The 12,366-nt window shown below is 48.6% G+C and overlaps 1 protein-coding gene across 4 annotated transcripts in view; it reads left to right on the top strand.

Annotated features, from left to right (window-relative positions):
- Window positions 1–12,366, top strand: part of ctnnal1 (catenin (cadherin-associated protein), alpha-like 1) — a 501,890-nt gene that overhangs the window by 443,974 nt on the left and 45,550 nt on the right. For all 4 annotated transcript variants that reach the window (XM_072508728.1, XM_072508726.1, XM_072508725.1 and 1 more), the window contains 2 exons: window positions 4,227–4,319; window positions 5,369–5,519. In XM_072508728.1, the coding sequence (XP_072364829.1) occupies window positions 4,227–4,319; window positions 5,369–5,519 (244 nt within the window). The remainder of the gene's footprint in view (window positions 1–4,226; window positions 4,320–5,368; window positions 5,520–12,366) is intronic.

The following is a 12,366-nucleotide window of genomic DNA, read 5'->3' as shown; positions in this document are numbered from 1 at the left end:
TGGATGTGTTTGCACCTTGAATGTCTGGGCATGTGTGAAATGTCTGTGTGCACACTAACAGTACCCATATTATTAAAATAATTTTATTCAGACAAAACTTTTCATTATACACAAAAAACGATACAACAGCCGCTCAATCCCTTCATACCTCCTCTCACCTCACCCCCTATGAGAAAAAAAAAAGCCATACCTTAAACAAAATACAGAGAACCCCCTCCTGAACAGCTGACGATACCCAGTTCCCTGAACAAGGAGATGAAGGGCTGGCACCTCGAATTAGAATCCTTCCACCGACCCCCTCATGGTACACTTGATCTTCTCCAGATGCAGAAATTCCATCAGGACCCCAGCCATACCGAGGCTTTCGGCGGAACCGGGCACCTCCACCCAAGCAGAACTTGCCTCCAGGCTATTAGCCAGGTGATGGCTAGTACATCTGCCCTCATCGCCATCTGCAGCACCGGCGAGTCCAAAACTCCAAAAATGGCCACCAACCAGCATAACCAGCTGAACGCCCAAAATCCCAACGTTGCATCAAAAAAGGAGATCCAAAAACTAACGAACTTGGGGCAAGACCAAAACATGTGTGCGTAATCCGCCGGCCCCTAGAGCACTGCTCTCACACATCCTCCACCCCAGAGAAGAACCCACTCAGATGAGCCCTGTGAACTGGATCAGGCTTAACCTCGCACATGGAGATGAAGTTGACCCTGTGATGTGCCTCACTCCACATTCCTCCCTCAAAGATCAAATCCAGCTCACCCTCCCACTTTATCTTTGCCTCCTCTAATGATGCCTGCTCTGTCACCATCATCTACTTATAGACCTTTGAAATCCTGCCCTCCCCTATCTCTTCCAAGGACAGGACCCTGTCCAAAAGCAAAGACAATGGTCCCAGGGGAAATAAAGGAAGTTCTTGCTTTAAAAATTCACGCACCTGCAAGTACCTGAATACATTCCCCCATGGGAGCTGGAACGTCTCTAACAACGCGTTCAGGCTGGCGAATCTACCTTTCAGAAACATGTCGCTAAAACTTTACACTCCCTCCCTTTCCCATGCCCTAAATAATGAATCTAAGCCAGATGGCACAAACCTTTGGTTCCTGAAAATTCAAGCCAGCAGTGGCACAGCCCAGTTTAAAATGCTACCTAAACTGATTCTAAATCCTCAAAATGGCTATTACCACCAGGCTCGAAGAGAATCTAGCAGGGGAAAATGGAAGTGTTGCAGTAACCAAGGCCCTCCGACTCGACCCTATGCACAAAACCTCCTCCATCCGCCCCATATAGAGTCCGAGTGCTCGAACTATCCCCACACCTTATAAATATTTGCTATCTAGTAGTGACATTACCCCTAACTGCCTATCCCTTTGCAAAAACGTCCTATGAACCAGAGGAGTCTTATCAGCCCAAACAAAAGTAGATATCAATTTATTAACCCTGCAAAAGAACGACTTGGGGAGAAAAACTGGGAGACGCTGGAACAAAAACAAAAAACCTCGGGGAATATTCACCTTCACTCTCTGTAGCCTACCTGCTCAGGTCAGAGGAAGGGCATCCCAGCTTTTCAAATCGGCCTTCACTCCCTCCACCAGATCAGAGAAGTTAAGATTATGGAGCATTCCCAGATGGTCCCAGCCGGATGAAACGGCAGCCTTCCCAGATCAGCTCCCCTCCCTGGGGGGTTCACCAGAAAATATTCACTCTTGCCCAGATTCAGCTTGCACCCCTAAAAGGAGGCACTTCCTGAAGAACTCCATTATCTCTCCCACATTGGAGAGTGGGTCCGTAACATATAGTAACAATGCGTCCGCATATAAAGACATCCTATGCTCTCTCTCTCTCTCTCTCTCTCTCTCTCCTCTTCCCCCCCCCCCCCCCCCCCCCCCCCCCCCAGGCGCTTTATCCCCCTCCACCTGGTAGGAGACCTCAGAGCAATGGCCAGCGGCTCAATTGCTAAGGCAAACAATAGCGGAGACAACAGATACCCTTGTCCTGTACCCCAGTTCAGTTGGGAATAACCCAAGCTCAGGGAATTAGTACGTACACTTGGTGGGGGCCCTGTACAAAAACCTAATCCATTAAATAAATTTTGGCCTGAAGCCCCTTTGAGAGAGGTGAAACCCATTCAACTCTATCAAATCCTACTCCACGTCCCTCAAAATAATCTCTTCTGGCTCGTCCCTAGGGAGGGCGAGAGAACCACATTTAACAATCTGCTAATATTGGTCATCAACTGCCAGCCCTTAACAAATCCAGTCTGCTCCTCAGAGATAGCTCCAGGTATGCAGGGCTCCAAACGCATTGCCAATACTTTAGCCAGCAACTTGGCGTCAGCGTACAACAACGAGATAGGCCAATATGACCCACATTCCCTAGGATCCTTGTCTTCCTTCAGGATCGAGATTGATCGATGCATGCGCCAATGTGGCCAGCAACACTCCCACATAATCATTAAACATATCCAGCATAAGTGGGATCAACTGACCCGCAAATTGTTCATAAAATTCAATGGGAAACCCATCCGGACCCAGAGCTTTACCCGTCTGCATTGACCGAATACAGCTTATAATCTCCTCCAGCCCTTTCGGCATCTCCAATTTCTGCCTTCTCTCCTGCTCTCCCTCTGGAAAGATCAACCCATCCAAAAATTAATTCATTGATGCACCCTCCTCCGGAGATTCTGACTCGTACAACCCACAACAGAAGGCCTCAAACACCTCATTAACCTTCTCTGGGGCAGAAATCAACCTGCTACCTGATGTGTTAGGCAGGTTGGTTCGATGTGGACTGCACTCGATGCAGGGAAGTTAGAAACAGACGTCTAACACTGGAGAAGATCCAACTGTTTTATTCAACTAGATGAACTGCTGTACATATTCAGCTGTGGGTCGACACTATACTGATCTGACTAGTGACCTTGTAGTAGCCTGACCAGACTTACTAGCTACCGCATGGTGTTTGTGCTTGCTAGCTCGTGGACTCCAACTGTCTCAGTAGCTGGGTCCCGAGAGAGCGGGAAACCTAGTGCCCTCTGGCTTTATAGTGGTAGTGTCCTGTCTGGTGATTGGCTGTGCTGTGTTGTATGCTTATTGGTCATCCTATGTGTCAATCACTGCCTGTCTGCATCTCATTATATACAAGAGTGGATATTATGACACTACCCACATCCCTAACCTGCACTATCTCCCAAGGGGCAGCTGGTGAGCCAAAAAAAACAACTGACCTTCTCCCCATACTCATAATATGCCCACCTTGAGCGTCGCAACAGGCTCACCACTTTGCCCATTGATAACTATTCAAAATCCATTTGCAGCTTTTTTCTGCCCACCAATAACTTCGGTGTCAGGGTGCTCAAGTACTGGCACTCCACCGTGGGATTGGCATCCTCCACTCATTGATACCATGTTATACTTTGTAACAAATATTTGCACAAGTGAGCAACTTGCTTCGGCCACTTGAGAGGGCATTGAGTATACTATATAGCACCAACCGAGAGAGTATTGAGTAAACCACATAGTGCCAACCATTGTTAGATCAGGCTGAGTTGCAGTGATGGGTTCCTTTAATGTAAGGATTGGATTGGATTGGATTTGTTTATTGTCACATGTACCGAGGTACAGTGAAAAGTATTTTTCTGTGAGCAGCTCAACAGATCATTAAGTACAAGGGAAGAAAAGGGAATTAAAGAAAATACATAACAGGGCACTACAAGGTATATAATGTAACTACATAAGCACCAGCATCGGATGAAGCATACAGGAGTGTAATGTTAATGAGGTCAGTCCATAAGAGGGTCATTTTGAAGTCTGGTAACAGTGGGGAAGAAGCTGTTTTTGAGTCTGTTCGTGTGTGTAAGCCATTTGTAATCAACTGGGATTTACAGTTATCTGTCAGTTTTCACAGTCATTGTTTTTCTGGTCCTAACCCACAAATGACCTTTATTAAATTCAATTCCACAACCTGCTATTGTGGCATTGAATGATGACTTGTAGGTTTGTCAGTCCGGTCTTGTATCCACAATATTATACCGCCTGCATTACATTTGCAACATGCATGTTGTGTATATCAGCTAATTAACTACTTTGTTTTTAACTAATAATAGAACCTAGAAAAATTTTAGTTAGTAGAAAAAATTTTCAGGTTGTCTCAGTTGTAGTTCATTGAAATCTCATTTATGTTTTGTGACCCCTGTAAAACCTGTGTTGTTTTATTCCGCCCTCCAGACTTCTCGATTACTGCGACATGTGTCAGGAACAGAACCCCTAGCGATTACTTGTTTACATGCAGAAGAAACATTTCAAGTTGTTGGTCCACAGGTATGGAAGTTTGGTTAAGTTTTGAACTGCTTATAATTTTCCCACGGTATTTCATTGTCATACGTTATACCTTTAAAAATAAGCCCCCCAAAATGTGCATGGAGCATTTTTCAAGGAAATGGATTGACTTCACTCTCAATCTTTTTTTAAAAGAATTTCTTTTTACTCGCAACGGGCTGGATTTTACAGTTTGTGACAGAATGACAGGGCAGAACTTAATATATAGTCTACTCGCTGCTTGCAGCATGATGAATCAAGTGCAACTGACCAATTAGCAGCCACTCGGCAAGAAGGCTCACATATTAGTGCTGGGAATAGGGTCCCTGCACCCAAACCGGCAGAATGTCCAGCACAAGAGGGGTTAGGCCTTGAACCAGAAGTCGATTAAAGCCACCATTGAAAGGGCCCCTGCCTCCCCTCACTCCCCTTGTATGTAATCTCAGTCTGAAAACAGTGAAGAAATAAATTCTTCCAACAGTCAACCACTTCAGTAGACTCTACTGCTACTTACAGCCGTGATCCATTTTCAGGCCTTTTCACCGGCCCTTGTGCCACCTCCTTGTACATAGGGTAAATCACCTCCAATATTTTTCCCAGCTCACTATCGAAAAATGTGGTGAGAAATGTAAAATTGCACTCAACTGCTTTTTTAATAAGTTGAATAGCCTACTAATTGTTTTTTTCTCTTCAAAATAGCAGGTGAGCTTCTTAATTGTCTATTTTTTCCTCACTCACTCAACATTTCTTTTAGCTAATTGGACTAAAATCATTAACTCAATGGAGGGACAGACGGTTTTGTCAAATAGTTCCATGGTATTATATTGTGGAACTGTGCTAGCTTTTATTTAAATTTTTGTACCAAGCAACAAAACAAGTCTTTAATAACCCTTGTATATCATGGCAGTTAGAATGCAGTTCACTGCGTTTTTAAACACAGAAAATTTGATACTCACAATTCCAAGGTCTCCTATCTGTGCACTTTCAATAACATCCAGTACATATTAGGCTTCCTTTATATTGCCACATGAATTATTCTGTTTTGTTCTCAGATCATTTCTGCCGCACAGACCTTGGCTCTTCACCCTTCCAGTAAGATTGCCAAAGAAAACCTAGATGTCTTTTGCGAAGCATGGGAGTCACAACTAAACGATATGTCCATTCTGCTGAAAGAAATTAATGATGTATTTGAAGGGCGAAGAGGTGAATAGATTGACTCTTCGATTTAAGTATTCTCTGTATTACATTTAGAATAGCTTGTTAGTTGGGTCGTGTAATATGTGGGTTCTAACCGAAGAAGGAAATTACAGTGCATAAAACACACAAATTCTGGAAACATATTTCAAATAGCATATAATAAATATGCTGTTAGGAATAGTAACTGTAAAATGCTAAATCCTTTTAGTGATCTAAGAATATGCCCCAGGGTATCTATTTACAAGACATTGAAATTCAGGGAAAACTTATTACCTCATTTGGTGACATAATAACAAGTTAAACAAAAGTGAGTGACAGGCTTAGACTGAGAAGGGATCCAGACAATTTTTGAGTTAATTGTTCATATTGTTCAAACACTGATTTTATATAGCATTGAATGGGTTAACTATTATAATTCCATTACGGGGGCGTGGAGAAGGAGGAGCTTAAAACAACTTTTATCTGTTAATTTCCTTGTCATGAATACTTTATTTGATAATATAGTGAATGTAGCAATTTGATTTTTTAATTGCTGTCCTCCCCTTTGAATGGGATCACCCTGATGTCTTACACCTTTGGATATTTCTGTGGTTGGTAAGTTTTATCGGAATTCATATTAGGTTTTTTTGATGTGCACAGACAACTTTCTCTGAACAGTAGATTATCCACTTACTGTCGCAAAAATAATATTTTTTCTCTGCTGCGATTTATTTGAAGCATGCTCAAAAATCAGATTGATACAAGAGATACATTTTAGTGTTCAGGGGTGTATCATATTTCACATCATTCCAAATATAGGTAGTCTGGGATCTCCATTCTCCACTTCAACAAACAAATTGAGCAGTAGAAAGAAGTAGTTAATTCTCCCTGTCAAAGATTATAGTTTTTGACTTAAGTGGCCACAAATCTATCCAGAAGTGGAAGGTTGGAGCATTGCTACAAGAAACAGCTAGAACACAGTTATGGATTTATCACTGAAGGAAAGTAAACTCTATGGGGATTTATTGAAGGATTGAAGGGTTGCAGTTAAACCAAATCCTACTAAATCACCTGACATAAAGAAAGTGCAACTTCGACCATAGGCCTCACATCATTAGGGAGAAAATGAACAGACTGTATAGGTATAACCCCTTTCACAGAGAGAACCCAAGAAGTAGGTGAGGACAAAGAGTGCAGCTAAGAAATATTTTAGTAAAATATGAAATTGAGAGGTTTAAGAGATAAATATAGTATAATATTTTCTGAACATCAGAAATGGGCAGATGGACAGCAGTGGTCTTTTGTTAGGCATGCATATTCTAAACTTATTAACCGAGTTCTCCATATACTATATGCTGATTAGAATTGACACTGAAATAACGGATAAAAAAAAACAATTGGAGAGCATGAAATTCCAAGAATATAGACACTCTGATGCAGTGGTTCCCAACCTTTTGTATGTCAAGGCACACCTCTGTACAAAATACCTCTCCCTATGTCTCCTGCTTCTCCCAGGTGTTTTGTGCCCTTTTTGAGTTTTTGCTTTTTGTGCGAGTGCAATGGGCCTTTGTCTTCAGCTCCAAGGCCCATCCGCCTAACCAACATAACAAATCTGAACCGCGCATGTGCCGTTCTTCCCAGCCAGCACATACGCGGAAGGTTCAAGATTTGTCAGGTCTTGGAGATGCCAACCACAGAGCTGAAGACAAAGGTTAGTTTTTCACGGTGCACTTGGAAGGTCGTACACTGGCTGGGAACCGCTGCCCTGAAGGGCAGGGATCAGAAAAGAGAACAAATACATTGAACAAAGACTAGGAGACAATTGGAACAGGTCAGTTTAAGATAAAGGGGATTAAGATGCCTGGCAGAATAAAAGCATCTTCTGTAGCATGGCACTTTGATTTGAATGGTTTCTATTAACTAAAAAGGGTATGACGCAGACACTGTGTTACAGCAGAATCTAAATAGTGAATATTTTACCTAGCTAAATAACTATTAGCATTAACGCGAATAGAAAAATTGGAATTGATCTCCTTCTCGATGGTGTAAATGTTGCACTCCAGTCTTTGATCTGCAAGTCATTCATTCATTTCTCTTTGATATTGATTTTACTAGGCTGTGATTGACAGCTTCCACACACACCCAGCAGTCAGCATTGTTCCATTAATTTTCCTTCATGGTTGAGTAATTCTGAAGTGCTCTGACTGCAATGTTTAGAAACATCAAGCTTTGACATCTGGACCATTCAAGCAGAATGTCAATTTCTAGTTGACCACATTAAAATCACTCAACCGTGAAGGGAAGTGCATGGAAAGCATTTTATTCTGTCGGACCACCCCCATACTGGGGGGAAGACGGTGAAGACAGGGGGTGGGGGGGGCGTATCCAGATAATCCATGGGAGGGGGGGCTGAATGGCATTGTGGGGGTGGGGGGTGAATTGCTATGTGAGGAAGGGGGGGGTGGGGGGGAGAGAGTGGTCAGCCGCGGGACTCAAAATGGTGGCCCGATAGCGTGATTTGTACGCAAACCTCGCCATGGATAAAAGGGTTGGGAATCGGCGAGCACAAATCAGGTGCAATTCCGTTCTGGCAGGAGAGCATAAAACTGGATTCAGAGACTGATGCCAGGACTGAATCGTTAGTGCTCTACGATCACAGAGGCGGCGTCTGTCCCGGAGCAATCAGTTAACGGCTAGCACCGGCACCACGTGGAACTAGTGCAATTCCAATGAAAAATGGTGTCCAATTCGCCGGGGTCAGGTTTGGTACTCGAGAGGCTGACAAACTGCAGCTGCATATAAACACTCCACTCCCCAAACACAGTCATTCCAGCCAACAAGATGGCAATCCGAAGAGCGGCACCCCGGATCGCAGATGCAGAACTCGAGACCCTGCTGAACACCATGGAGGAGAGGCCGGGCAGCTTGTTCCCTGGGATGTGTAGAAGGCTGACACCCACTGCCGTACACTAGGCCTTGGGCGAGGTCATGAGCTCCATGGGCTCCACCGCCAGGACCGGTTGGCGGTGCTGGAAGAAGCTGCATGACCTACTCAGGGCAGCCAAAGTGAAAGGCCAGCACCATGCCGCCTGGCAGCAACCCCACCCCACACCTGTAAGTCTCCCCCCCCCCCCCCCCCCACCCAGAGGGTGACCGAACCCCACATGCCAGCAGTCTGATCGCACCCACCCTGCATCACATGCCAGCACCCCTACTGCCCACCACGACCGCTTTGACAAAGGCCACAAGCTGCACACCCAGTGTGCTGCCAGCATCCGAATATCTCACACTCTGCATTTTCTGTCTCCTCACCCCACTGCCCAGGAGAAGTCGGTTCACAACTGCAGGGAGAGAGAGAGACAACTGGAGGGGGCAGTGTAGACCTGTGCACCCTCATTGTCATGGGCCCGGGGACAGGGCCATTGTCAAGGCGGAAGTCGACATCGGGGAACCAGGTGAGCCCTGGCTGAGTTGTAGTGCCCCTATGGCACGTGTGGCACAACCCCCACACCAGCTCTCCACCCCACCTCCCCACACCACCCCAACCACAACATCCCACCAGCTCCACACCCCAACCACAACATCCCACCACCTCCACACCCCAACCACAACACCCCACCACCTCCACACCCCAACCACAACACCCCACCACCTCCACACCCCAACCACAACATCCCACCACCTCCACACCCCAACCACAACATCCCACCACCTCCACACCCCAACCACAACACCCCACCACCTCCACACCCCAACCACAACATCCCACCACCTCCACACCCCAACCACAACATCCCACCACCTCCACACCCCAACCACAACACCCCACCACCTCCACACCCCAACCGCAACATCCCACCACCTCCACACCCCAACCACAACACCCCACCACCTCCACACCCCAACCGCAACATCCCACCACCTCCACACCCCAACCGCAACACCCCATCACCTCCACACCCCAACCACAACACCCCATCACCTCCACACCCCAACCACAACATCCCATCACCTCCACACCCCAACCACAACACCCCATCACCTCCACACCCCAACCACAACACCCCATCACCTCCATACCCCAACCACAACACCCCACCACCTCCACACCCCAACCACAACACCCCAACCCCTCCACACCCCAACCACAACATTTTACAACTTCCACACTGCCACCCAACCTGCAATCCAACCGCACGTCAATTCTTGTGTCTTGCAGGATCATTTGGTGTCCCCGCCTCCAGCCACAACTCCAGGACATGTTGAGTGATGCGGCAGGACCGGACAGCGAAGCGAGACTCCAAACACCAGCCCGCGACACCCCGGAGCACGAGTCCGGGTGATGCCTCCGACTATTCGTTACAGCTGGCTCCAACGCCCTCCATTATCCCAGAGACACTCGCCTTAGATTGCCACTATAGTGAAGAGGATGCTGGGGCACTATCCACACACATGCTGCGGTACATCAGGTTGAGTTAGGAACTCCCGAGAGGGCGGACGGTCAGAGGGCGACCCGGGCCCCAGGGACTAGCTGCCGTTCAGATGGGTCTTGGGCTTCTGGAAGCGGCGGAACCATCGGTGCTGGAGATGCGAACACAGAGTCTGAGACTACATGAGGAGGAGTTATCAGCAGCCATCCAGCACCAGAGGTGCAGTTGGAGGAGTCCAGCCGCCTGCAAGGGCAGGAGGTGGTGCCGACCATGCTTGCCCCCCTAGGGGCAAAGGTATCAGCCATGGGTCAGGATGTCCAAGGCCTGGGGCACTCTTTGCAGATGGTGGCTGAGGCCCACAACAGGGCTGTCCTGTCACAGGCAGCTATATACCAGAGTGACCTGAGCATTGCAGCGGCGTCACAGTCACAGCGGGTCATGGCTGCAGGCGCCGAGAGCATTGGGCTGGCACTGGATGACCTTAGACAGTCACAGATGGACTGGGCACAGTCACAGAGGATGTGACACCGTTCCAGACGGAGGTGGCCCAGTCCCTGTGCTTCATGGCCTTGAGCATTGAGACCCTGGTCGAGTCGAGAGTGGGCCTCCAGAATTGGCAGTGCGAGGTGAAAGAGGAGGCCCCAGAGCTTACTCCAGCCACATCCCATCCCAAGGAGTAGCTCGGGGGCCTTCACGCTTCCCGAGAGAGGAGGAGGTGATGGGGCCCATGCTGGTGACCCCCGCAGGTGAGTTACTGGAACACCACAGCACTTCAGAACCCTCCCCCCTGCCCCTAATGCATCCGACGGGCAGCGGGCAGTACAGGGTGGTACCACGCCATCTAGGGCGTCCAAGTGATTGCTGAGTCCGTTTGCTCCAGAAGACCCAGGTCTCAGGGCGCAACTCGCAGCAGGCCACCTCCACTCCTGATGTACCACCTGGGATCCATCTAGACATGGGCCCGTAAGGCCAGAAAGTTAGACACCAGTTAAGTTGGCACAGGTGCAGCACACAAGATAATGTAAGGGGCTAAGGCATAAGCCCGTAAAAACATTTTCACTTGTTCACAATAAACACCTGTTCACAAATGATTCAACCTGCCTCAGTGCTCTGTCAGAGGGTGTGAGGGATGGGGTGGGCTGGGCTGGCTGCAGAGGGCGGTGGGGGGGTTTGACCGATGTGTGGCCGTTGGAGGTGGGCCCAGGCCAGGGCACCCAGGCCAGCCACCACTCTCCGCATCCGTACCCGGCGCACCCCATCCTTCTCCACCCCAAGCCCTCCACCTCACCGATGTCCCAACTCCGTGACCCTAAGGGTTTGGTGGGACCATGTAATGGAATGGCCCGCTCGCATGCAGGGATCACCCAGGTGGACAGTGGAAAGTGCTACCATAGCCAGGAGTCAGACATTGTCAAACGATGCAGAGCACCAGAGCACATCGCAGAGCAGGTTATCATCATCCTCCATCCAGACCCACTGTTGTTACTGCTAACCCAGGGCCCGCACCCCGTAGTGAGGCAGGTAGGAATTGTAGAGAGGGTGGGGAAGTTCGTTCAGGGAGAGTGGCCATGGGAGGGGGTGCTCGGCTGGCAGTGGGGGAGGGGGGGGGGGGGGGTTGTGTGGATGGGATGGGCTGTTCGTGCCGCCATCAGCTAGTGTTTCCAGTTGGCGAACCTAGAGGCGATCATAGTGTCCCTTGCGCGCCGATCCTGGCGGGCTCCTGTGCCTGTCCAGGCCCCATGTCCTGCCCATCCTGGTCCTCCCCTGCATCCGCCTCTTCGGACGAGACCTGGCGTTCATCCCCCTCCTCCAGCATGTCACCCCTCTGCTGCACACTGTTGTGGGGGATGCAACAGGTCACCACGATGTGGGAGACCCTTCCTGGGTTGACACAGGAAGGCCCCTCCAGAGCACTCCAGGCACCTGAATCGCATCTTCAGGACGCGGATGCAGCGCTCTATCACGCCTCTGGTCGTGGCATAAGCATCATTGCAGAGGGTCGCCGCATCCGTCTGTAGCCGCATCAACGACTGCATTGGATAGCCCCTGTCACCGAGGAGCCAACCTCTCACCTGGGGTTGCGCCTCGAAGATATTGAGAACCGTCGAGTGCGCCAGAATGAAGGTGTCGTACACACTACCCGGGTATTGGGCGCAGTCATGTATGATGTGTACCTCACGGTCACACACCAGCTGCATTTTCATTGCGAAGCACTCCTTTCGGTTTGTGAAGACCACCCGCTCATGTGCGGATGCTCGTCGGAGGACATGCATACCACCAATCACCCCTTTGACCTGGGGCATCCGCCGATGGCTGCAAACCCTGTTGCCCGGGCATCCTGGTGGGCTCAGTCCACATTGAACCTGATATATTGTACCGACCAGGCATTAAGAGCCTTGTGACAGCACGGATTCACCTATGCACTGAGGTTTGCCAGTTCCCTG

This window comes from Scyliorhinus torazame, chromosome 6 (assembly GCF_047496885.1).
Source record: "Scyliorhinus torazame isolate Kashiwa2021f chromosome 6, sScyTor2.1, whole genome shotgun sequence".
Lineage (NCBI taxonomy): Eukaryota > Metazoa > Chordata > Chondrichthyes > Carcharhiniformes > Scyliorhinidae > Scyliorhinus > Scyliorhinus torazame.
This window is presented reverse-complemented; position numbering and strand designations above follow the sequence as displayed.